Source organism: Bos indicus, chromosome 20 (genome assembly GCF_029378745.1).
Source record: "Bos indicus isolate NIAB-ARS_2022 breed Sahiwal x Tharparkar chromosome 20, NIAB-ARS_B.indTharparkar_mat_pri_1.0, whole genome shotgun sequence".
NCBI classification, from domain to species: Eukaryota; Metazoa; Chordata; class Mammalia; order Artiodactyla; family Bovidae; genus Bos; species Bos indicus.
The window spans coordinates 63,687,638-63,714,657 of NC_091779.1; the positions used below are offsets into that span (position 1 = coordinate 63,687,638).

The 27,020-nt window shown below is 40.3% G+C and overlaps 1 protein-coding gene across 6 annotated transcripts in view; it reads left to right on the forward strand.

The window, feature by feature from the left end:
* Positions 1-27,020, forward strand: part of SEMA5A (semaphorin 5A) — a 572,726-nt gene that overhangs the window by 262,218 nt on the left and 283,488 nt on the right. For 5 of the 6 annotated variants that reach the window (XM_070774864.1, XM_070774863.1, XM_070774867.1 and 2 more), the window contains 2 exons: positions 2,832-2,931; positions 21,652-21,697. In XM_070774864.1, coding sequence (XP_070630965.1) covers positions 2,832-2,931; positions 21,652-21,697 — 146 coding nt within the window. The remainder of the gene's footprint in view (positions 1-2,831; positions 2,932-21,651; positions 21,698-27,020) is intronic. The other variant, XM_070774868.1, reaches the window with a different exon arrangement.

A 27,020-nucleotide genomic window follows, 5' to 3' on the forward strand; every position in this document is an offset into this window, starting at 1 on the left:
AGGACCGTAGTCCTGGCAGGACTTCCTGGTCCTGGGTTTTCTATCTGTAGGATGAGCCTCTGGAACTAAAACAACTGTTTGGACACTTCTAGGTCTTAGAGGTGCTTAGCAATGACTGGCTCTGAAGTCAGTGTCACTGGAAATTTTTCATGAGTGACATTCTACATGGTTGTCCCTGAAGCAATGATCTTTCTCTAAAACCAGTCTTACCCCAGACATCTATGTCTCACTCATCATATTCTCCTCTTCATTGAATCTCAGAACTGTCTTTCTTTTCATTAACTCATTCCCTTTGACCTCTTCAATTAGTTATCTGGCCAACCAGACTCTCGCATCACATCCTCGCTGAATTTCACAGCCAATGCCTAAATCGAATCATTTTTAGTTTGTAAAGCTGATATTCTTGCCCCCATTCGGTCCTCTTTTCTGCCTGTCGATGCCCCTTTTGTATTCCTAAGATATGTGCTTTGTGTGTCAAGTGCCTGCTTGCAACCCTCTCAGCTATCACAGGTGAGGCCAACTCGCATGAGGTGGCCAAAGTACTGGAGTCTCAGCTTTAGCATCACACCTTCCAAAGAGCACCCAGAGCTGATCTCCTTTATTTTTTTTATTTTTTTAATGTCTATTTTCTTTTTTTAATTTTAATTGGAGGCTAATTACTTTACAATATTGTATTGGTTTTGCCATACATCAACATGAATCCACCACGGGTGTACACGTGTTCCCAATCCTGAACCCCCCTTCCACCTCCCTCCCTATACCGTCCCTCTGGGTCATCCCAGTGTACCAGCCCCAAGCATCCTGTATCCTGCATCTGATCTCCTTTAGAATGGACTGGTTGGATCTCCTTGCAGTCCAAGGGACTCTCAGGAGTCTTCTCCAATACCACAGTTCAAAAGCATCAATACTTTGGCGCTCAGCCTTCTTCACAGTCCAACTCTCACATCCATACATGACCACAGGAAAAACCATAGCCTTGACTAGATGAACCTTTGTTGGCAAAGTAATGTCTCTGCTTTTGAATATGCTATCTAGGTTGGTCATAACTTTCCTTCCAAGGAGTAAGCGTCTTTTAATTTCATGGGTGAAATCACCATCTGCAGTGATTTTGGAGCCTCCAAAAATAAAGTCTGACACTGTTTCCACTGTTTCCCCATCTATTTCCCATGAAGTGATGGGACCAGATGCCATGATCTTCGTTTTCTGAATGTTGAGCTTTAAGCCAACTTTTTCACTCTCCTCTTTCACTTTCATCAAGAGGCTTTTTAGTTCCTCTTCACTTTCTGCCATAAGGGTGGTGTCATCTGCATATTTGAGGTTATTGCTATTTCTCCCAGAAATCTTGATTCCAGCTTGTGCTTCTTCCAGCCCAGCGTTTTTCATGATGTACCCTGCATAGAAGTTAAATAAGCAGGGTGACAATATACTGCCTTGACATACTCCTTAAAAACTCCTAAAACAGACTATTTATTGACAGCTTTTTATAGCTCTAGGACCTTGTACTTATTTTGCTTCAAATAAGTATTTTTAAATAATTGACTTGCCTATAAAATGAAAAATCTTATATAAAATACTAAAAAGAATCAAGATACAGTATACATTAAAATTTCAAAAACTAAATAGAGATTTCTGCATAAACTCCACCTTGGTTTGCTTTAAGTAGACTAGAACTTTCAGTTCATTTCATTGCCCCCTGCCACCCCCTGCCAATAACTGATGTTAGAGAAATGCTATATTTGTTTCACAAAACGATCCCTTGAAAATAATCTACCTCCTTCATGTCAACAAAGCCCTTTCTACGGGACATGTCTAGGGACAGGGGCATATTTCCGTATTAGATCTGTTTTAGCATCTGTTTTTGTGGAATGAGATAATTTCTGTGCAGCACAGTTTTTTCTCAAACCAATAGCTGTGTCGATTTGCCTGTTTTCATGCCCCTGTTTCATCAGAGTGAAACCACTCAGAATATTAAAGCCAAGGAAAAATACAATCAGATCCAGTGGTTAATTGTCAAGGAGAATGATCAGGTTCCGCACAACTGGCAGGCAAGTCCCCGAAGGCTTTTTTGGTGAAAGAAACCAGCTAATGAAAGTTGCAAAAACGGCTCAGAAAGCCGAGTTCTCGCCCTTTTCCAGTACTGTCATGTTATAATAATTCTAGGCTGGAGGTCGCTTCATAGGAGTTAACAGAGCTTGTAAAAAAAAAAAAAAAAAACAGTCTGTAAGGAGTGGCTGTTTTCTGATTTTCCATAGAAAAAAATGTAAATGAGGTCAGGAGTTACAGTGAATTTCTCATCCAGAAAGGACTGAACGCGTTTAACTAATCGTGGGGCTTGCATAGAAACTCACAGGCCTGGGAAATGGAATGTCCACGTCGGAAGAAGGCAAATAGTGCTCCTGTGTTTGTCCTGGTTCCAGATGGGACTGTTGTGATTTCTCTACCTCTGTGGCCCCTACCCACCAGGCTGCACAGGAAGTGGCCTTGTTTGTATTCGGTATTCCTCTGATGAGTCCTGTGAGTGTTGTGTTATCATCTGCCCGGCCCAGATCCTGTGGGAACACGCACGTCTGGCTTGTAAATCACAGCCCAGCCTTGGCGTCTTGCTCCCTTTTTATTGGGTGGCTGTCCTCTGTGTTTTACACGTTCTCAGTGTGGATTTTGTGACATCCTGACGGAAACGTCCAGTGGCCTCCAAGCCATCCATCAGGGGACCTTCAAATCCTCTCTGAAATGTAATGTTTGCTACCTCATGTGCATTCTCTGTGGGTCCCCGGAGGGGGTAAAAAAATTATTCATTTTTATCTTCTTATTTATTTATTTTTCCTATTTAGAAATTGGCCCCTGGTTGCGGGAGTTCAGAGCGAAGAATGCTGTGGATTTCTCGCAGTTAACATTTGATCCAGGACAGAAAGAACTTGTTGTAGGAGCAAGGTGAGAGATCTGACATTTTGCCCTTGCAGATATTTTCGACTTCATTTTACATCTCTGCAGTTACGTGAGCATCCCTGCCGGAGTTGATGAGTGCTAAGTAATAGTTCATCTCAGAATGAAGTTTCATGTAAGAGTGTCATGAACATGCTACTTCTTTTTTTTTTTTTTTGAACATGCTACTTCTAATAGGAGGACTGCTACTCTTTATACCCATGTGCTGGGAGCTGTTCTAACATGAATTATTTCAGTATTTTTTTCCTCCTATGATGCCTGAGAGGTAGGTATTATCACCATCCCTGTGTCAGAGATGAGGAAATTGAGGCAGAATTGGATAATATGTTATCCCGTGGACAAATTTTTACGTCTAATAACAAATGGTCCCTGCTTTCAGACCCAGACAGTCTGCTCCAAACAGCATGTTCTTTTTTTTTTTTTAATTTTATTTTATTTTTAAACTTTACAATATTGTATTAGTTTTGCCAAATATCGAAATGAATCCGCCACAGGTATACCCGCGTTCCCCATCCTGAACCCTCCTCCCTACCCCCCCCACCACCCTCCCTCTGGGTCGTCCCAGTGCACCAGCCCCAAGCATCCAGTATCGTGCATCGAACCTGGACTGGTGACTCGTTTCATACATGATATTATAATAACAAATGGTCCCTGCTTTCAGACCCAGACAGTCTGCTCCAAACAGCATGTTCTTATTTCTCAATTCAGCACAGTTCTTGAGAACAGGAGACCTTGATGTCCATTCCCACATCTGTTGCTATCTTTCTTTGTGACCTCTGTTATGCTGTTTGCCAGTCAATTGAGCATTCAAGGGAGTTGCTGTTGTTCATTTCTTTTAAAGAGCCCATGTTTCTGAGTCCAGGTCAATGCCTGACCTTCCAGTTGGGCGGTGTGGCCACTGGAACCCGATCAGAACAGATCTAGTCTTGTGTTCCTGACATTCGCCATGACTTCCTCAGAAAACGTGCATCCTCCATGACTTCAAATCACCTATCCTGCCAGTATGTTTTAAGACTGGTGGAGATAAAATATTTTCTATTCATCTCTTAGGAGAAATGATGTAATAACGTGAAGAGGTAATTTGTGGATTTGAACTCTTCTGGCAGCCAAGGAAAGTACTATGGGCAGAAGAGTGAGTGCACGTTATCTTCTTTGGCCAAATTTACTAGATGATGAAACATACCTTTCATAGCAAGAGAGGCTGTGGAATTTCTACCTGAGTGAAGCTAAATTTGGCTTAGGCTCTGAGCACCCTGGACGGACACTGAACATTTTCTAGAATCACTACGTTTGCTCTCAGATGTTAAGAAGACCTTGTGCATCCACTTAACACTTGAAGACTTGAGATGTATGGTTGTCGCTTAAGTGAATAGACAGAGTTGGCTTAGTTCCTGGCGCTTAGTGGGTCATTGGCATCTCTTTCAGTGTTTATTGAATGGACAGTGGATTTGGGAGGGCTTACTTGGGGTTTTTACTGCCTTTAGGCCACTGGGACTGCAATAGGGGTTTCTGATGCTGACTTTCATCAAATTCCATCATTGGGAGCCTTGGCCATACAGTGCAGGCCTCTGGAATTTCTCTTCCTTTTGCATACCATGGCCAAAGTCATCTTTTACAAATACCCATCTCAGTCACTCCTCCTGGAGCACTTACAACTTGTTTGCCTTCATGTAGGTTGCAGAAATACTGTTCAATCCAGGGATCATCTGTTAGCTCTTTGGTGTGGCCTGTCGGAACTTCTGGCTTGTGGTCCTGCACGCCAGAGAGACACACACATCATTTTTATTCTTACATAGTTCAGGCATGTGGAATTATTTATGTTGCCCACAACTAGAAAATGTTCATTCTCTTGCCTCTGGGACTTGATACCCTTTTGTGCTTTCCTGGAATATTAGCCTGCCACCCACCACCATTCCAGGTCATCCATTGGGTGAACCCCTGCTCCTTGCAGGGATCTGGCTGGGCCTGAGCTGCCATGTTCCCTGCCCTGCATGGTTCTGCTAGCACACCTGCCACCAGCCTTCCTTACTGCCCTTACTGTATTACTGCTTGTCATGTTTCAACTCTCCCCTTCCCCGTTGTCAGATAGTGAAGTACTGCGTGGTAGAGGATGTGTCTGTCTTTTTTCCCCTAAGCTTTAAACTTCTTATATTGAGGTACAGCTGTTTAGAGCTTCCCTGGTGGCTCAGACGGTAAAGCGTCTGCCTGCAATACGGGAGACCCAGGTTCAATCTCTGGGTCAGGAAGATCCCCTGGAGAAGGAAATGGCAACCCACTCCAGTACTCTAGCCTGGAAAATTCCATGGACAGAGGAGCCTCGCAGGCTACAGTCCATGGGGTCGCAAAGAGTCGGACACAACTGAGCCAACTAATTAATTAATTATTATAGCTGGTTAATAATGTTGTGATAGATTCAGGTGAATAGCGAAGGCACTCAGCCATTCATATACAGGTATCCATTCTCCCCCAAACTCCCCTCGCATCCAGACTGGCATGTGATACTGAGCAGAGTTCCGTGTGCTATACAGGAAGTCTTTGTCGGTTACCCACTTTAAACAGCAGTGTGCTCATGAACTGATATGTCTTTTCTTTGTTTCTCTAAGATGTAGCACAGTTTCTCTTTGGCTAGAAGTTCAAAAATTTCTGTTAATTCGTTGTCTATATTTCCAGGATTTGACTTGTATATGTGCCCCTCTGCATTTGGTAGGACACTTAGGAAAAGAGAGTGGGGTTGTAGCTCATTTATTTGGATGCCTACATTTGGGCAAGGATACAATGAGCAGCAGTCTCTAAACCACAGAGTTAATCCTTAGGGCAAAGGGACTCTCACCCTCAGCCAAGGGGAAGAGGTTCCTGGCTGGGGTAGCAGGTGCAAATATGACCCCAACCGGTGTTGCAGAGTCCTGCACCTCTCATTCCACCCCAACTGACTTTGGAAATAGTGTTCCTGTGAACTTGGCTGAAAAGACTCTCCATTGTTTCTGGAGGTCCTTCACGCTACAGGGACAGGGCTGCGTCACATACCTGCCGACACTCTGCAGGTGGTAGGCTTTTGGTCAAGGACACAGATTCTCCTAATGGGGATGTGAGAAGCCCCTGAGAAAACTAAGATTTCAAAGAGACATCACCATCGTTCTGTCCTGGCTTCAGACAACACCTGAGAATTGTTCCCGGGGAACTCCTGTTCCTGATAGTCTCCATCCCACTATGGGTGGAGGGATCGATCCCATTATTGCTTGAGCTCTCCATCAGGGCCTGCCTGAAGGTTTCCTACTCAGTGTCCTTGAAAATCTCCATTCTGACCTTTGAGGTCTCTATCCTAGAGTTTCTCAAGATCTCCATCCATCTCCCCTCAACACAGTCCCAGCCCAGATGTGGGAGGGATTGGACTACCCACTGAGTCACCCTGGCATATACTATGGCGTAATGACCAGGAGCAATAGCATTGCCAGACTTAGCACATAGAAGTCCCACATGCGCAGTTAAACTTGAATTGCAGATGAGCACCCCTAGGAGCATGGGCTGTATTTTCTATTCTAGAGCAGGATATAATGCATCGTGATTACTCGATGGGAAAGAGGGAGTAGGTAGACTTGCTTAACTGTGTGACCTTGAGCCCATTTGAGAGTCTAATTTTCTTCTCTTTAAAATTGATATATTTATTTCTATCCCTTTCAGCTGTTGTGAGGATTAGGTGAAATAATCCAGGAAAAGTGATTGTCACAGAAACAGGCATCCTGTAAGCCCACAGTGGTGGGGAAGCTGTGTGGGTATATGTGGGCTTTGGCATATGTGTGCATCTGCATTTCGGGCAGATATCACTGTGTGTGGAGAATAGCAATTTTACCTAAGATACACATGGTGAGATTAGGCTCAGAAAGTTTAAGTGGGCATGTGAGCCAGTTATAAAATTTAAAAATAACCCAGCCCTCAGATTCCTGTTTGGGAGGGCTTGATCTAGCAAAAAAGGTTTAGGTAGCAGGTGTATATTTCAGAAATCTTTAGTTGTTTGAATACATAAGTGGTGAAAAACTACAATGATAGTCTTTTTATTTTTTTCATAATTAGTACTAGGCATTGTAAAGCCATTGGTGGTTTATTGGGTGGTTATTATTATTAATTATTATTGTTGGGTTGTTTCACTTTATACCAGTGGTACTTTATGTTCCTGAAACTGAATTCAGTTAAACGTTCTTTGCGTTCCTTGCAAAAAATTCTCTTGTTTGCAAAACAAAAACAAAAAGGAAAACAAGCAAAATCAATTAAAAAACTACTTCTCTTTAGTGATTTGTGGCTATGTGGTACCAGAGGTAGTTGCATCTGAATTCATGCATTTTCTGGAAGGATCCTTAAATTTATCATTTCCAAGATGCACATTATCTTTCATATTATTTTAAAAGCATTGATACTCATATCCTATTTTACCCATGCCTCTTTAAAAATTAATAATGTTTGTATTTTCAGTGATGAGATTCAGGTACTTTCATTTTAGAGAAAGTAGAAAATACTGTAAAGCATAAAGAAAAAACACAATTTCAGAAATAATCAGTTAGCCTTTTCAGTTATTTCCCCACAGTATTTCATTTCTATTTGTTTATATGTTGGGACAATATTTTATGGATGGTTTGTATATGTTTTGCTAAAAAAGACCTACTAAAACCAGTTTCCATTGTGTGTGTGTGTGTGTGTGTGTGTGTGTGTGTGTGTGTATTCCTATATTTGTGTGTACATATACATGGGCTTCCCAGGTGGCACTAGTGGTAAAGAACCCACTGCCACTGCAGGAGACTTAAGGGACGCAGGTTCGATCCCTGGGTCAGGAAGATCCCCTGGAGAAGGACATGGTGACCCACTCCAGCATTGCCTGGAGAATTCCATGAACAGAGAGGAGCCTTGCAGGCTACAGTCTACAGGGTCGCAAGGAGTTGGACGTGACTGAAGCGACTTAGCACACGTGCACATATACATACATATACGTATATATGTGTATATGTGTTTGTGAAAATTTCAAATGAAAGGCTACGTTAGAGGCTTAGAGGTTTTTGCATGGATAATTATAAAAGTAATGATAATAATTCACAGTAATAATATTTCACAAAGTTGGTTCAATTTCCAGTTTCACTGTGTATAGGATTGTAACAGTAGATCAAAGTGAGAGTAACGACATTTTCTTCTCCCAATGAATCTGTCTTTAGTGTTTCGGGTTAGTGTATGGATAGCTAGTGATTCTGTGTTGAATTCAAGTGTTATTCCAAGTGGCAACTAACTTGATCTACGCACCAAAAGGTGTTTGACAATAATTAGAGTGTTTACAAATTAGCCATATTTTTGTAAAGTGTAAAGCCATACAATAAATGGTAAGAAAAAAAGAGTTTTTTCATCGTCAAAGAGAAGATTAGCGTCTTTCAGCTTTTGTTTGTTTCTTGGTCTTTCATTCATTTTCTTCCTATAACTTGTTTTCTGATTATCTTCCTCTTCTCTAATAAGCTTCAGTGTAATAGAAACCTATCACTAAAGAGCACAGTCTTGCAATCTGTGATATTTTGGTAAGAACACTCATCTCTGAGCTCTTACACAAGCACTTGTGAGTCCAGGAGGCCCACCCACCTGCCAGTGATTGAGAGGATGGCCTTGAAGCCCATAGCCCCGATACTAGGTCAGGTGAAAAATCATAACTGATGACAAACATAAGATTTATGTATGTCTTGGAAAATTTTTAATTTCATTTCTAAAATTTTAAAATTGCATCACACAATGGGAACTTCATAAAAATATTAATTGAAAGGTTAATGGGGTTGCATGGGTTTCCTTGCCCACCTGATTCAACATGGGTACCAGCCGAGAGTTGTGAATGTGCATTGTATAGAGTCCTCTGACTTACCATTATGATCAATGGACTAGTTCCATATGTTGAAAGATATTTCTGTACCTATCTGTGTGAAAAATAGTACAGATTTCAAATCAGCATGTTTTCTACCAAAAACAAAGCTAAAATCTACCTGCTTTCAAGGCAGAGCTTGGGCTTTCTTACGGTCACAGAAAACTGGTCTTGAAACATTTGTGTATTATTTTAGACCATTGTTTTGCCCATGATTTGAATCTACAAAGACAAAAATAATAAAAAAAAAAAAGATTAACTTGCTTTTTGTTATGCTGGTACTGAATTTGCTTTAAGTATTCCAAGCATACAGTGTCATAAGATCATATTAAATGAATGGGCAGGCATCTACTCAGTGTAAATGCCTCCTTTCAAAACGATTTTGCTGTTGATTCGAAACAAGTAGAGCTAAATTTTGAAGTCGTGTGTCACCTTTGAAATTTGACCAATATAATGCTCTCCTTTTTTGATGGCTATAATTCCTATTTTTCTTTCAAAGTTTACCTTGGAGTTAATCTGTTGGAAGCAGTCTATAATTAAAAGAAAACCTGGAGACTTTTATGAGATCAGCAGTTCTCCTTCCAGTAGCCACAACTTCTTTCCATTTTCCAGTTTATACAATTAAAGGTAACTCATGCTGAGTGGAGTAAAATTAGCAATTAGGAGTGAATCCAAAAAGCAGTAAACGCCCATTGTGCAAAGAAATCCCTGGTAATGATGATGTTGACATAGTATTTATATTAATTATGACTTCCTATCACCAGGAAGACAGCTGGTGATGAACGGAGGGATGGAGCTTTCATTCCTGCTCTTCATTTTTATCCCACCCCAGCGGGATTTTTTTTTAACTGTATTTTAAGATTTAAATATTTCCTTTTTCCTGTTGGCTCTTGCTACATAGGTGTGTTTTCCTCTTAAGATTCTCTTTGCTTATCTTCCTTCTTCTCGCCTTTCTTTCAACAGACCTGTTTGATTAATTAACCTACTCCATGTTTTTTTTTTTTTTTAAATCTGTTATTTTTCTTTTTGCTTTGTTACATTTTTTCCAGTATTTACCAAACATCCGTGTACCTAAATATCACTTGAGATAGTCATTCAAAATGAAATTTCCTCTGCCCCTTCTCCCAGCTCATCTGAACCAGGGGCCTGGAGTGTGGTCCCAGAATGTGAGCTTTTAACAGACAGCTAGTCTGCAGACACTCCTGTGGGAAGGACCATCCAACCATTGTGCTCCTTTGGCTGTTTTATTAAAAAAACAAACAAAAAAATCTCTGCATTTTTCTTTCTGCTGGAGGTAGGGCAAAGAAGAATAAACCTAGCAGAATAGTTCCTTATTTAGTTAATATACTCTTCCCATTTCCCATATTCCCTGAATGATAAAAATTAACCAGCCTTTGAGTGTATGTGTGTGTTACAAGTCTTGAGTGTTGAGAGTTTTCTCTTAGTCAGTCCCACATGGGTTCCATCAGAATTTATTAGTTCACATTGTTGCTCTTCATTCATCGAATATTTATAGAATCTACTTTGTGCCAAGAAGTATCTTAGGCAAGGGGAAATGAAGATGCAGCAGAGTGTCTACCTGGTAAAGACTTTAGATCCTAGGGCATAGGTTGGCAAGCTAAGGTCCTTGGGTTGGCCTCTTACTTTTGTAAATAAAGTTTTATTGGCATACAGCCACACCCATTCATTTGCACATCGCTTATGGCTGCTTTCCAGCTTTCACTGAAGAGATGAGTAGTTTCCACAGGGCCACAAAGGTGAAGTGTTTGCTAATTAGCCCATGAAGTATTTTCCTGAGTCCTGGCCTGATGAGTATGGGAAACAGGAATGGTTATGTTCTCCAGGGAGGTCTGAATAAAGAGGCTTGAAAACACCAAGAGGAAAGAAAGGTGAAATGGGTGTACTGAGATGTTGCTTTTTCAGTTGGCCTTAAAGGTCTTCCAGAGGATCATAGAACAGGGAACTCACATGCTGAGGAGGCTGACAGGAGCTCACTTTGACTGGACCTGTTAGTGACTGAGAGGAGGGGTAGGCATAGGTGAGGCTGGGGCTTTAGATTATGGAGGAGTGGGGATTTCATCCTGTAAACCTGTGTTTTCAATTGCGGCAGTCAGTAGGGTGACCGGTCTGAGAAAGCTCTCAAGAATGCTGATAGCCAGGCCTCTCCTCAGAACATTTGAATTAGACTTTCTAAAAGTAATGTTGGAATTTTGATTTAATCAAGCTTCTGGTAATCTGCTGGCCTGGCAGACTTGGCAGAACTATGCTAAAGACTGTAGAAGCTCAGGATACTTCTAAAGCTGCATATTTATAAGTTCTTATTTGTACTAGAAAGATTCTTCCACTATACTGTGTGCAGAATGCACTAGAGTTTGGAGGTACAGATGGGGATCTGAGTCAAGTGACAGTAGAGAGAATTTAAACTTAGTCAGTGATAGTGCAAATGGAGATAAGTCAGATTTGAGACATCTTTGAGTTGATGGTGATTGACGGCCAATCGTGATAGGTGGCTGAGAACAAGGATCTAAGATAAGATTTGGGATTGTGGTTTGAAACTGTGGCTTGTTGTAATACCGTCAGCTGGAATTGAGCATTTGAGAAATGAATTAGAGTTCTTCTATTATGTGAGATATTTGAAAAAGATCTCAGGTTTTACTAACTCTGAGATAACCCAGAAAAGTAGTATATATGGAGATAATTTGAAGAGTGAATATTCCTAGGAAAGCATAGGTTAGAGGAAGCATAAAATAATACAGTTGGTAGTTTTTCAAGGAAAAATGATCTCTATTAATTGAAAAATGGAAAGGAACAAATCAAATACCCAGTGGACCAGAAAAGCAGAAGTCATGAGTTAAATTTAGAGCAATAAATCATGATCTTTAATCTTCAAAGCACTTAGAAATTTGCACATAATGTTTAGAACATAATAAAATTTAAATTGGGCTTACCTGGTGGCTCCATTGGTAAAGAATCCATCAGCAATGCGGGAGAGCTGAGTTCAATTCCTGGATTGGGAAGACCCCCTGGAGGAAGGCATGAGAGCCCACTCCAGTATTCTTTCCTGGAGTATCCTCATGGACAGAGGAGCCTAGTGGGCTATGGTCCATGGGGTCGCAAAGAGTCAGACATGACTGAGAGACCAGGAACAAAATTTAAACTACTAATATTTTGTTGATAGTATTGATTAATAACTTTGTCCCTAAATATGCTTATGGGAAAAAGATTTTCCTGATTTCATATCTCTGGAATTTACTAACCACTGAAAATCCATCTCTGTTATTTGATTCTACTTGCAAAATAGTAAGAGGTTTCCATCTACTTCTGTGCCTTTTAATATTGGTGTTTAAATATATAAGAGTACTATTAATGTGGTTTAATTTTAGTTTTGATGCATTCTTTAGAACTTTTTTAATAGTAATCAAGACTTTCAATGGGTTTGAAATGGACTTTTTTAGGATAGGTAATGAGATAAACCAGTATAATTTTGGGAGAGTGAGTACTAGACACATATGGTATTATAACAATATAATAATAATAGTTAAATCAGAATTACTTATAATATTCTATAATCGAAAGTACATGTATTTATTATTTTTCAAAGAGTGTTGGAAAAATTCTGACTGAAGAGGTAGCTCATAATATGATGGTATTATACATTTGTCACCATATTGCAAAATATATTAGCAAAGTGAAAAAAAGTCAGATCACAACTGTGATCTAAATGTGATCCCACTATTTATTATTATTATTATTATTATATATAATATTAAATATATATATTTAATAATAAGAACAATTATTATTATTATATATAATATTAAATATATATATTTAATAATAATAACAATTATTATTAAAGCTGAATTATTAAAGCTGAAATATTAAATATATATATATTTAATAATAATAAGTATTATTATTAAAGCTGAATTAGACTCCCAAAACTTATGAGAAAAGTACATTGAAAAGATATTTTTGGAGTGGTTAAAGTAACAGAATATAAAAGCTCCTGAAATTTGTTTAGAATCAATCAGCATAATGAAAATCTTAGGAATAGCAATTATAGATAGGTTGGTGAACTATGTGAGTTGGTTATGCTGAAATCAAATCTTCATATTCTTAAAATTTTGATGTAATTGAAATATTAAATATTTACATGTAGATAATTAAAATAACTTTCTAAAAACACTTTGTGCTTTAAGAGATATAGATACTACTTTTATTTAGCTTCAAAGTCACACATTTATTATATTTTAATCTTTAAGTCTGTCTCTGCAACTATAAATCCAGGTGTCATGTAAGAAGTCACAGCATCAGCCTCTAAGCCAGTGGAATATTGAGAAGAGTTAGGATGGAATCGTGCGTTAATGGGAAATCACAGAACAGGTGAAGCCGACTTAGGTATAGGTGAGACTAGCTTCACTCTCAGATTTACCCAAACGGTCCCAGTTTATGTGCAGTGGGTATTTTGTTTTCAGGTTGTTTCATCATCAGCAGTGGTCTGAACTTTAATAGACAGCAAACATGGTGATGCTAGTGGTAAAGAACCCGCCAGCCAGTGCAGAAGACACAAGACATGCGGCTTCGATCCCTGGGCTGAGATCTTCTGGAGGAGGGCATAGCAGCGCACTCCAGTATTCTTGCCTGGAGAATCCCATGGACGGGGTGCCTGGTGGGCTTCAGTCCATGGTGTCACACAGAGTAGGACACGACTGAAGCAACTTAGCACGCACGTGTACTTTTCTATCACTGTTGTTTAAACTGTTTTTTTTTTTTTTTTTATATAATTTCCTTGCTTTTCTGTAAGTAAATCAAGATTTGCTTGATTTTCGTAGTGCTAAGTACAAGTCTACCTTTCTTAATTATTCAGTCTTCTGCTCCTCAGTTATAAGCAAGCCTCTAACCTAAATGCTCAATAAGAACCTGAAATTATTTCCTTTGATTTTATAACTATATTCATCAGAGACCAATTGAGTTATTCTAAGCGAATGTCATTTTAAAACACCTGTGTCTTTCATAATTAATGGAGGTCAGAGTTAAGTTTTATGGTGTCTCTAGATAAAATGAATCATTTAGTTAATATGCTCATGAAGGCTCAACCTTTTCTTTAATGCTGGCTGAATTTTATTACTTTACATGAAGACACAAATGAACTTCGTCTATTAAGGCCCTGGCTGCTCCCTCAGAGAATATATTGTTGTGCTTAGTGATTTGTTTCTAATAGGCCACTGGGGTATGTGATGGGAGGTGGGAATGAGTTATTCATTCCTATAATCCGTCAGAAAGAAATACACTCTGGTCAAGAGGGAGACCATACACTCAGACATGTAGTGGGGGAAGGATGGAGGAGCTTAGGAACTGTCAGTCTGTGTCTGTCAAATTCGATGGCTTTGTGATTTGAATTATTCAGTTTACTGGGTCTATGTATTCCTCATCTATCACTCTCAGAAGTAATACAGTTATTACATTTGAATGCACATGTCAAATTTTATTCCATACCTTTGATAAAGAGTAAGTTCAAACCAAGGGAAAAAATCCCATAGTTTTATTGGCTACGGCTGTAAAATTGAACCTTTACAGCCTTGTTAAACCCTTGCTTTGTACTTCTGTAATGAGAGGTGGGACATGGCAATAGAGACCAGCTCCCCTAAGCTATGTAACTAATATGCTCTTAGAATTCAATCTCTTAACCTCCTGCAGCACTGCCTTCTCCCTGCAGAATGACGATATTCCTCATTACTACCTATTTACATCGAGGGGTGTTAGGAAGATTAATGAGGCCACTTAAATGCTTTGGGTTGCTCAAAGCACTGCCCGAATAGAGAATCTGACCTTATGTGAAACATTTGGTTAGTATTCCCTGCTGGCTGGGAGCCAGAAGCATTATTCCTTCTTGCTGGAAACGTTGGTAGCCTTTCTCTTGAACCTCACATACATTGTTTTCCCTTCTCTGCATGCTCTCAGTTGTGAGATAAAGTGATTGCCTCTTCCATAAAGCCCTGGAGAGCAGCCTCTTGCAGGGGACCATAGATCTTACTTTAGTGCCTGAGTGACCCAACATCTGGGAGTATCCATTTTTATATTCCCTTTAGAAGATTTTCTTTCTTTTTGTAACCTTTAACTTCATAGGTCATTCACCTGAACTATGATGGATCAAGCTGTCATAGGAGATTTCTGGTCCCTCATGTTGCTAGCTGTACTGGAATTTTTCCAGCAGCAGAGAAACACACTTGGAATTATACTTGGAACCAAATAGTTTGATGAAAGTGTTTTGAGAATGGTAGAATCCACACTATGTTTTTGTCAGAGTCAGGTTCCAGGGAGGTGATTAGGGAATTCCACACATTTTTCATGTATATTTCATCTTTTACAATTTTAAAAAAAATTGTTGAAAATCAAGATAGATAAAGTGAACACTAAAATGTATAATACTATGTATTTCTAATATGGAAAGGTCTAGCAAGGCATTAAATTGTTCATGGGTTTCTGTAGACATCGTCATGTATTAAACAAATATTTGAAAACATTTGCCAACTCTTTCTCACAAAAATCAAACAAGTTAAAAAAAAAGGCAACAAAAATGCAACCAGCCAACCAACACAAAAAGAGACCATAATTAAGACTTTGAGGCTATTCAGAATTATAGATAATTCTGATAATGCCAAATTAAAAAATGTTCAAATCAACTTAGTCAACTGACTTTATGATTAACAGGTATTACATATAAGTAAACTGTTGAATACATTTTCTTACCTCTTTTGTATGCTGAAATTTCATTTAAGATTATTGAAGTATGGTATTCAGTTGCAGATAATAAAAATACACCTGAAAAGTGTTAGGAATGTATTGAACTATGTCATAATAACAATTATTTCATTAGATGGTCATATGATTATCCAACTCTGTTGCTCATGTTTTATCTCTAAAAAAGGTCACAATCTTTTAGGAATCTGTGTTAAGCAAATTGACAGATTGTATAGTTTTGCTCTCTCATTTCACAAAGGATGGAACTGGGGCACTCTTAAAATAAGTATGGTTAGGCACTTTCAGGAATAATTCATGTGAAATTAAGAGGGAGACGAGTCACCATGTAATGAGTCATACCTGTGAGATTAACATTTTCTCTTAATGGGGAGACATATGTCCCAGGCAGATCACAGTCCCAGAGGTGAAACTCATTTACCTACAACTGAAAGCGTGTCACGAGTAGTGCCAAGACTGGAATTATCTCAGAAACATTTGTAAACGTACCTGTGGATGAACAATGAGGACATGGAATAACTGTACTGTAAGAATGACTCCTCTGTATGTGCGTGTTTGCTGTCAGTTAAATTGGAAAGAGGACACTGCATGACTGATTGGTGAGGCTGTTTGGCACAAAGGCGTTCAGTTCAGTTCAGTTGCTCAGTCGTGTCCGACTCTTTGCAACCCCATGAATTGCCGCATGCCGGGCCTCCCTGTCCATCACCAACTCCTGGAGTTCACCCAAACTCATGTCCATCAAGTCAGTGATGCCATCCAGGCATCTCATCCTCTGTCATCCCCTTTGCTCCTGCCCCCAATCCCTCCCAGCATCAGAGTCTTTTCCAATGGGTCAACTCTTCGCATGAGGTGGCCGAAGTATTGGAGTTTCAGCTTTAGCATCATTCCTTCCAAAGAACACCCAGGACTGATCTCCTTTAGAATGAACTGGTGGGATCTCCTTGCAGTCCAAGGGACTCTCAACACCACAGTTCAAAAGCATCAATTCTTTGGCACTCAGCTTTCTTCACAGTCCAACTCTCACATCCATACATGACCGCTGGAAAAACCATAGCCTTGACTAGACAGACCTTTGTTGGCAAAGTAATGTCCCTGCTTTTTAATATGTTATCTAGATTGGTCATAACTTTCCTTCCAAGGAGTAAGCGTCTTTTAATTTCATGGCTGCAGTCACCATCTGCAGTGATTTTGGAGCCCAAAAAAATAAAGTCTGACACTGTTTCCACTGTTTCCCTATCTATTTCCCATGAAGTGATGGGACCAGATGCCATGATCTTCGTTTTCTGAATGTTGAGCTTTAAGCCAACTATTTCACTCTCCTCTTTCACTTTCATCAAGAGGCTTTTGAGTTCCTCTTCACTTTCTGCCATAAGGGTGGTGTCATCTGCATATCTGAGGTTATTGATATTTCTCCCTTGATTCCAGCTTGTGCTTCTTCCAGACCAGCATTTCTCATGATGTACTCTGCATAGAAGTTAAATAAGCAGGGTGACAATATATAGCCTTGATGTACTCCTTTTCCTATTTGGAACCAGTCTGTTGTTCCATGTCCAGTTCTAACTGTTGCTTCCTGACCTGCATATAGGATTCTCAAGAGGCAGGTCAGGTGGTCTGGTATTCCCATCTCTTTCAGAATTTTCCACAGTTTATTGTGATCCACACAGTCAAAGGCTTTGGCATAGTCAATAAAGCAGAAATAGATGTTTTTCTGGAGGGACAGCAAAGTGAGGAGTCCTGTTTCTAATCATAGGTGTTTCTCTGAATCCTAATAATCTTGGATAAATCACACTGCACCCCTTACTTGCAGAAATGTCCAGAAAAAAATCGAGGGGGTATATATTCTCTAATGACAACCCAGCTCCACCATTCTTGGACTTTATGATTTTTTTTTTTTAGGTCAAAACTGCAGATTCATGTTGATGTATGGAAAAACCAATACAATATTGTAAAGTAATTAGCCTCTAATTAAAATAAATAAATTTAAATTAGAAAAAAAAACCTTGAGAATTGGTTAAAAAAAAATCACTATTTGCGTCTTGTAACCCAGAAAATATCAAAGGAAAAGTTCAGATTTTTGGTGCTTTACTTCATTAAGGTTTGAGGCATGGTGATACTAATGATGGTGATGGTATCTCATACTTTCCTAGTAAGTCTGCCCCTCTTCTCTGTCCTGTCTTTTCACCTGTGCCGTACTGATTGATTACTGATGAGATGCTTGTGAGGGCACCATAGTTCTCAGTTATCTCGGGAAGGAAGAGCAAATGGTTGAAATCCACTGGTAAGCCCGTTGAACACTGCTGAGACGTGCAGCAGACGTGGCCAGTGGAGCTGGATTTGACTGCAGAGATGCAGACTGAGAGTGTGCCGTGTTTGCCATCATCGATCAATGTCTTCCTACCTTGGTCCATTTGAGCTGCTATTAATGAAACACCACAGACTGGGTAGCTTATCAATAACAGAGATTTATGTCTCACAGTTCTGGGGGTTGGCAGTCCAAGATCAGTATACCAGCCCTGTGGGGTTCTTGTAAGGGTCCTCTTCTAGTTTGCAGACAGCTGACTTTTCACTATGTCCTCACATGGTGGAAGGGGGAGGCAGCTCTCTGGAGCTGCTTTGGTCAGGACACTAATCCCATCCATGAGGGCCCCACCCTCATGACCAAATCTCCCCACCTCTTAGTACCATCACCTTTGAGGGTTGGATTTCAACGTATGAATTTTGGGGAGACACACACATTCAGACCATAACATTTCCCCCATGAACAACACCTGAAACGGCACCCGGGGTTTTCAGAGAGAACACTCACACGTCCTTCAACCCTCACCACGAGGAGAAAGACGACCGTGAACTTTACTGTCCAGTTTTCCTATTCATCGCTCTACGGAGCATCACGGACACCACCACCCTCTTTCCTCAATGGTATGACGCCTTCAAGCTCTTCCTTAGTGTATGAACGGCCTTTCTAGAAAGTTCTCAGAGACAGCACAATAGTGTGGGTGTTCATCGTTGTATGCGTGTATGTGTGTGGGACAGAGGAGGAAAAGAAAGAGAGAGAGAAAGAGGTGGCCTTGCAATATCATCAAAGCTCTCAGGAAATTTACTGAGGAAGAATACAAATGGCTTCTTTATTGGGAACATTTGCAGGAAAAAAAATTTTTTTTTCTTAAAAGAGCCAGTGAGCTTGAAAGAGTGTGACCACTGGGTCCCAGAACAATGACCAGATAAACAATGTTGTCTTCTTTTCCAAAAGCCCAGTGGTGCCACCACCATCCCCCTCTGACAACAATCCCATCACCAGAACACAGAGATAATCGCACCTGCCTATGCTGAAACCTGCCTTTGCTGGAAGGCAGAAATGCTCTTTCCTTCTCCATACAATGGAGAAAATGCTGAGAATTTCAACGTGTCTGGAAATGTTAATATTTTCCATAAACTACCTAGAAGGAGTTACTGGTAATTAAGTGCTGCGCAGACACCATTCTGTTTCCCTTTGATTTAAACCTCAAAGCAATATCAGCAAGTAGATGGGACTATTATCTCCATGTTATAGATGAAGAGTTGGAAGCACAGCGTGCCCAACTTCCCTCCCCATGTAGTTTGGTGACAGAACTTTGGCCTTTGCACAAGTATCCTCGGCAACACTGTGTCCTGTCCTGGAGGGGCAGTGACTTCTGGCGACTTCCTGCATCCAGAAAGCCATGACGAACCCAGCCTGGGGGTGGGGAACCCTGGTGCTCACAAGGGGCTGTGAGTGCGTCATGGCCAGTAACTGCCTCTGGTGCCTCTTGTAAGCCCCTCATCTGAAGGATTCATCTCTGGGTAGGTAAGAAAGTGAAAGTAAAGTCAGTAACTCATGTCCGACTCTTTGGGACCGCAAAGACTGTAGCCTACCAGGCTCCTCCATCCATGGGACTTTCCAGGCAAGAGTACTGGGGTGGGTTGCCACTTCCTTCTCCAGGGGATCTTCCTGACCCAGGGATCAAACCTGGGTCTCCTGCATTGCAGGCAGACGCTTTACCGTCTGAAACACCAGGGATGCCCTGGGTAGGTATAGATTTCTAATTTCTCCTAGAAGCACTGTTTCACATCAGGTGAGACCTTGGCAGCTCTTTGTGTACTAGCCAGACTTCAGTGGTGCCTCCCTTGGCAGCCTGACTACACTCCTCCATACCTGCACTGAATTCATCTTCCTTTCCCTGCAGGAAGATGTTTTCTGTTGGAGATCTTGCCTGTCCATGGTGCTGGACTACGTAGAGGTAGTCCAGCTTCCACATTCCCTCTTCAAAGGCATCCTCAGTTCTGTGTAGTAATAGTGTTAGTCGTTCAGTTGTATCCAACTCTTTGCAATCCCATGAACTGTAGTCCACCAGGCTCCTCTCTCCATGGAATTCTCCAGGCAAGAATACTGGAGTGGGTTGCCATTCCCTTTTCCAGAGGATCTTCCTGACCCAGTGATTACACCCAGGTCTCCTGCACTGCAGGCAGATTCTTTACTAGCTGAGCCACCAGGGAAGTCTTCTGTAGACAGCTATGATTTGACTGTAAGAAAAGAGATGGGGAGTGTTCCCTCAATGACTCTGTGGTGGAGGTGCCATGTATCATGCACTTTATTGAGCTGGCCAAAATGGAGAAACCTGAATAAATTTTTTGGCCACCTCCATATTTCAGGGGCTGAATTGGAGGCACTGAATGACCATAGTGAGCATGCCATTGTAGTGATGGGAGAAGCGATTTTCAACATACAGGGTGGCGGCAGCTTTCCCGTGGAGCGGGGACACACTGTGAGAAACCTGAGTGCCCCAGGGGCAGGGGCTGGTCCTCCTGAGACCACCCGGAAAGTGGACTAAGTCCCCTTCTTCCCCCAGCAGTGTCCACCTACCTGTTTCTGGAGCTGGAACCTTCCCTGTTGTTTGTGCCTGGCATCTGCATCCCCACCATAGGGATGTTTCTTGGTTCTCTCAGGGCTGTGCCCATGGCCTGTTGTGTCTGTCCGTCGTCACCTCTTTTGGGACAGCGTGCTCACTTCGAACATCTGCCTACCTCCACAAGAGAGTGAAAATCATTTACATTTGTTTCTTGCTCGTGTTGGGAGAATTGGTATTTTCTTACCTTTGACTGTCCCACTATAACAGTATCCTCAGCTTCTCGGAGATCCCTCCCTGCACACATGCATTCTTAAGGTCTGCTCTCCACTCTGTGTCAATTTCTCCCTGCCATCACAGTTCACCCCTGGGCTGACTTTCCCGTCCATCCATCTCTGGGGTGCTGCTTCTGCTGCCCCAGCTTCTCATCTGCATGATGTTAAGATGTTCTTTCATGACTTAAGTTGGAGACCAATCCATTGTTTCTAAATGCTGCAGCAATATGATCCAAAGTCTTATGCGGCCATATCTCCATTTTCCCCTTTGCTCTGCTGATATCTCTTGCATATTTCATTGTTCTTCCTCTTTATTGTTGAAAGCTGATCATTTCCTTTTCTCTGATTCCCTGTTTCATGCTTAGGCAGCCAGAGCGGACCCTTTCAAACCCTTAATGGCAGATAGACAAGCTCATGCTTCTGAAATTATCACTCACAGAATCCCTCTCCAAAGAGGTAGAGAGCTATAATACTCAGACCATTGGTGAATTCAAAACCTGGATGTATTTTAATTATAAAACATGGTGAATACAGGTGACCTATCAGGATGAAGACTCACGAAGAGTGGTTTTGTATAGTCTTGCTGAACTTAAACTTAGTTTCAGAATTGAATACCCACGTCCTTTCGTCTGAATGGAATTCCATGAATTCAGAGAGCTTGTTAGTAATTTAGACTTACCTTAGTTTCTACCTCCTTATTCCTTAGCTTTCTCGCCAATCTCAAATGTGTGTTTCTGTTGACTTATTGAATGTCTCTTTGAAATCTGAGTTCCAAGGAAAACTGTTACAGTCTTAGCAGGAGATTGCTTTGGAAGCCAAAAATTGTTGTTTCTGTTTTGTTTTTTTTTTTACTTGTTCTCATATTGTTTTATGAACTGCAATATTTTTAAATCTATTAAAAATGAAACTGTTCTCTTTCTGTATTTTGTAGAAACTACCTCTTCAGGTTACAGCTGGAGGATTTGTCTCTGATCCAGGTAGGTGCAATTTATTTTTCTTGAGCTTTTGTTTTCCATCTTAATTAGCTCTGTGTTTAAGGGGATGAAGACAGATGTACGTGAAGGCGTAAGTCAAGTCAGAGGAGGTGTTCCTTTCCTCAGAAGGTCAGATGTACGTGAAGGCATAAGTCAAGTCAGAGGAGGTGTTCCCTTCCTCAGAAGGTCAGATGTACGTGAAGGCGTAAGTCAAGTCAGAGGAGGTGTTCCTTTCCTCAGAAGGTCAGATGTACGTGAAGGCGTAAGTCAAGTCAGAGGAGGTGTTCCTTTCCTCAGAAGGTCAGGCCACGGACCTCTTGGTTGACCTATTAGATAGGAGTCCTCGCCTGCTTTAATTCCCAACCAGCCCTCTTCCTTCTGAGCAGCCTCTTTTCCTTTCATGGAATCATCCTGACTTACTCTACATCAAATGAGAGCTAATTCAAGGGATATTATTTCCTCAATGTAAGGGAATGACCTTTCCCCCCTAGTTAATCATTGATTATTCAGTTTGATTCATCCAGCCATCATATTATCAAAATTAGCTCCCTTAGAAAAACATCTCTGTTTCTTCTTTATTATTTGCAATTAAAAATATTTAAGTATATGGCTTAAAACCACATATGATGAAGAATTAGTGGTGATAGATAAAAATGCAGTTTACCTACTTTCTTTCTTTTTTTTGTGTGTGGTTTGGAGGAGGAACCTGAAATGCTTAAGTCTGAACAGTGTATATTTTAGGGGCAGATCTGAATCATAAAGACCCTTTCAGTTTTTAGCAGTCTCTTGGAGAACGATAGGGTTGTGGCATAAATATCTCCTCTACCAAGATTCTGGAACTCCCCGTGAAGCACAGAACCCTTGGGCTGTATATAGTTGGGAAAAATTCTTTAACCACCCTCATGTACTGGAGTTCTAAGAAGTGATTGGCAAGAAATTCATGTTATTTTCTTCTCTTTGTGCTGCTGGTATTTGTGAACATTCAGGAAACTTTAGAGTTAGGATTTAATATGAGATTTAAGTTTTATTTACCAGTACCTTAACATAAGCCAACCCCTACAAGAAAACTAATATCGGTAAACACTTTAAAGACCCATAGAGCTGGGTTTGTTATCTAGTTTCATGACTCCCAGCAATTGTAGACTTCTTCATCTGGAGAATAGCTACAAAACAATACCCATTGTCATTGCTGGAATTAAATAAAGTAGTGCATGCACAAGGGGTAAGGCATAGTCATTTTGTAACAAATGTTAATTGCTATTGTTTTTTGAAAGTGATGACAATAAATAATAACTTTTAAAATCATTTCATCACAGTGGACAATGAATCATCTCTCTACTGCAATTTGATGTATAACTAAAATCTTTGAGTTGATCATTAATGAAATTATGAATATATTAATAAGAAATCAGAATGATCAGCAGTTTAACCAAAATAGTATATGATTTTAAATCATCTTTTATAAAATATGTACATTATTCAATAGATAGGGTTATTCTCATTTTGATTCTCATGGTATAATGTATTATTTGGCATGTTGTATGTGCTGAAAAAGTGAAATGTGTAGATCTGTGTGTGTACAGATATATATGTTTCCATTTATATATTGGTTGATTTCCTAGTTCCCTAGCACCCTTGGCTAAGAAGGTCTAGAAGTATTGTCATTCCAACAGCAATGAACACACTGAACAATACCTAGTACTTGGTTTCTAAATATAATTATCCATTAAGAAGAGACAGGGCTTCTTAGAGAAGTAACTGATTATAGAATTTTGGCAGAGAAAGTCCCAGGTAAGCCTGGAAGACTTTCTTGTTTCAGAAATTAAAGGATTATTCAAAGAATGATGAGAGCAGTTCAGAAGGATCTAAGAGCCAGCTTGATGTAGACTCACTGAAGAAATCTGGGACAGTTTGATTATTAAAATAATGATAGAATCAGATTATAGCACCCTGAATTAACTAAGAATCCATGAGTAAATACTAACATAAAAATACACAAATGAGTAAACAAATGAGACAAAGGGACTGCTTATCCTCATGCTAAAATACCAACTAAGAAATAGTGAATGAATGATTTAATCAGGAAATTATCATTTGGCAATGATCACATGAAAAACTTGATTCAGGCAAAAATGATCAATGGATGCTAAATTTATAAAGGCTTTGATGGTGACCAAGATATCTGTATAGTCTCAAAGTCTTTACCTATAAAATGCTTATTAATTATAAGAGGAAAACTTGTGACTTGATCCTGAAGAGGCCTGGTCACTACTCTGATAACCAGCTAGTGAAGGTGCTTTCCCTAGTAATGGGACACAGAGTTAGTGTAAGCCTCCTGATTGCTGCTGCTGCTGCTGCTACGTCATTTCAGTCGTGTCCGACTCTGTGTGACCCCATAGACGGCAGCCCACCAGGGTCCCCTGTCCCTGGGATTCTCCAGGCAAGAACACTGGAGTGGGCTGCCACTTCCTTCTCCAATGCATGAAAGTGAAAAGTGAAAGTGAAGTCGCTCAGTCATGTCTGACTCTTCGCAACCCCATGGACTGCAACCTACCAGGCTCCTCCGTCCATGGGATTTTCCAGGCAAGAGTACTAGAGTGGGGTGTCATCACCTTCTCCGAAGCTTCCTGATTAGATGCACAGAAAAGGCCACAGCAAGATTTCCATATTACAGTCAAAAATTATAACCAGCTTCATCACGAGGGACCATCACACAAACCAAACATGAAGTCCATTCTACAGAATGCTGATCTCTACTCTTCAAAAATCACCATCATCAAGGCACAATGAGCAAGAAGAGCTATTCCATCCTAAAGAGAAAAAATACATATGTCACACAAATGAAACACTTGATTAAAATTGCATCGTGGAGCAGGAAATACGTTTTTTCTTGCTATAAAGGACAGTACTGGGACAACTGGTGAAATTTTAATGTCTGGGTAGAAGATGGTAGGAATGTATTAATATTAATGTCCTGACTTTGATAACTGTAATGTGGTTATGAAGGAGAATGTCTTTGTTCTTTGGACAAACCTTCTGAGATAAGTAAGGGTGAAGTTTCATTTCTGAAACGTATTCTGATTTAAAAAATTACCATATGTGTCTATATATTACATTACTGTTGCTTAGACACTAAGTTGTGTCCAACTCTTCTGCTACCCCATGGACTGAAGTCCGCCAAGTTCCTCTGCCCATGAGATTCTCCAGGCAAGAATGCTGGAGTGGGTTGCCATTTCCTCCTCCAGGGGAATCTTCCCAACCCAGGGATTGAACCCATGTCTCCTGCATTGGCAGGCAGATTCTTTACCACTGAGTTACTACAGAAGCCCATATATAGTGTATATACATGTATGTGTTTCTATCTATATATGTTCACACACACATGAATTGTAAAACAAATGTGATAAAATATCAATGGGTAAGCTCTAGAAATCTCGGTGAAGGATTTATAAGAGTCCATTGGGCATTTCTTACAAAAAAAAATCCACATAATTTCAAAAGAAATAATGCAAAAAATAAAGAGACGCGTTTGTCGTTACCATGTGTATGATGTTATTTTAGGGACAAGGGAACTAACTACTTTCCCCATTTTTGCTTCTCATTGTCATGACTGAGTTTTGGTAGAAATCAGGTTGAGGTTATTGATGAAATAAGCATTTTTATAGAGGTTTGGAAAATTCATCAGCGTCACCACCTGGCAAGAGAGAGCACGGTCTGCTGACACAGGGTCCGGCAGGAAGGCAGGGACTTCCTTTGTGGAGGCTTTGACGACACAGCCCTCATCACAGATGTCAGACATGGCATTGTGGTCAGTACACACGGTGACCCTCCTCTCTCACGTTCTGTGGGTGTATATGGTGCTCAGCTTACTGCAGCTTGGAGGCTTCTCTCTGGAAATTTTCACGCAGACTTTTTTTCTTACATGTCTGCAGTTAAGTTGCCCTTTTGATTTCTATGAATATTTTATTTCAACTTAAATGACTATTTCCAAGCGTAACAATGGGCTTCCCTGGTTGGCTCAGTGGTGGAGAATCCACCTGCCAATGCAGGAGACATGGGTTAGATCCCTGGGCTGAAAGATCCCCTGGAGAAGGAAATGACAACTCACTCCAGTTTCTTGCCTGGAGAATCCCATGGACAGAGGAGCCTGGTGGGTTACAGTCCATGGGCTTGCAAAAAGTTGGAGACAACTGAGGGACTAAAAAACAACAAGGGTAACAAAAAAGACTTGGCACGCTGATGAAGAAAGAGTTATAGTGCCCAGGAGAGACACAATGTGATCCTCATGGACAGTGTAAGGTTATCTGATGGTCACACTGAGACAAGTAATATGAAGCACTATTTTTAATTGAGGTGTAGTTGTAGAATATATGTCAAGTGAACAACATATTGATACACAGCTCACAATTTTTAAAGGTTATATTCCATTTATAGTTATTATAAAATACTGAATATATTACCTGTGTTGTACAATATGTCTTTGTAGCTTATTTATTTTAAACATAGTAGTCGGTACCTCTGAATCCCTTTGGGGGGAAATTATTTTTAATAATATATTTTACTTAACTCATTATATCCCAAATATTAACATTTGAACATGCAGTGATTACAAAAAATAATGAGCTACATTTCTTTATTTTAATTGTATTAAGTCTTCAAACTCTGGTATGTGTTTCCCTCCTAGAGAATATATGGATTTGAAATAGCCACCATGCAAGAATGGAAAAGCTCTTTCTGCCCAGTTGGACTGTGCCCTTTGAGATCACAAGGAGCAGTAGCATTTACGACTTCCATGCCTTCAGTTATGTTATAGAAATAGTATTTCCTCCAGGAACCACCTGGATTAATTGAATATTTTAGGCTATAAATTTTCTCCTTTCCTCTCTCTTCAAGAAAATAATTGCTTGAATGCTTGAATTAAGAAAATAATTGCTTAAATGTGAGAAAATGAGGGAACAGAGCCCAGAAAGGAAAAGCAATTTGCAAAAACAATGGAGAGCATCAGGGCTGAGAATCAGTGACATTCCTTATTTAACACTAGGCAAAGCTTCATTTGATCTGGCTCCTCCCTGCCTGATAGGTGGGTCCACTTCTGGTTGGCAGATGTCTTGGGATGTTTACTTGGGTCTTGGAATTACAGGTTGCTGAAAACTTCCCAGACTGGGGGCCACTTCCCAACTCTCAGCATCTGCTCAGGTCCTCTTTCTCATGAACAATTTTAATCCCTTCTCAGTCTAGAAGATGCCAACCCTTGGGTCTCACTGTAACTGTCACCTCTTTGTAACCCACCTTGAGTCTGTTTGGGCTGATACTCCTGGAATGTGTT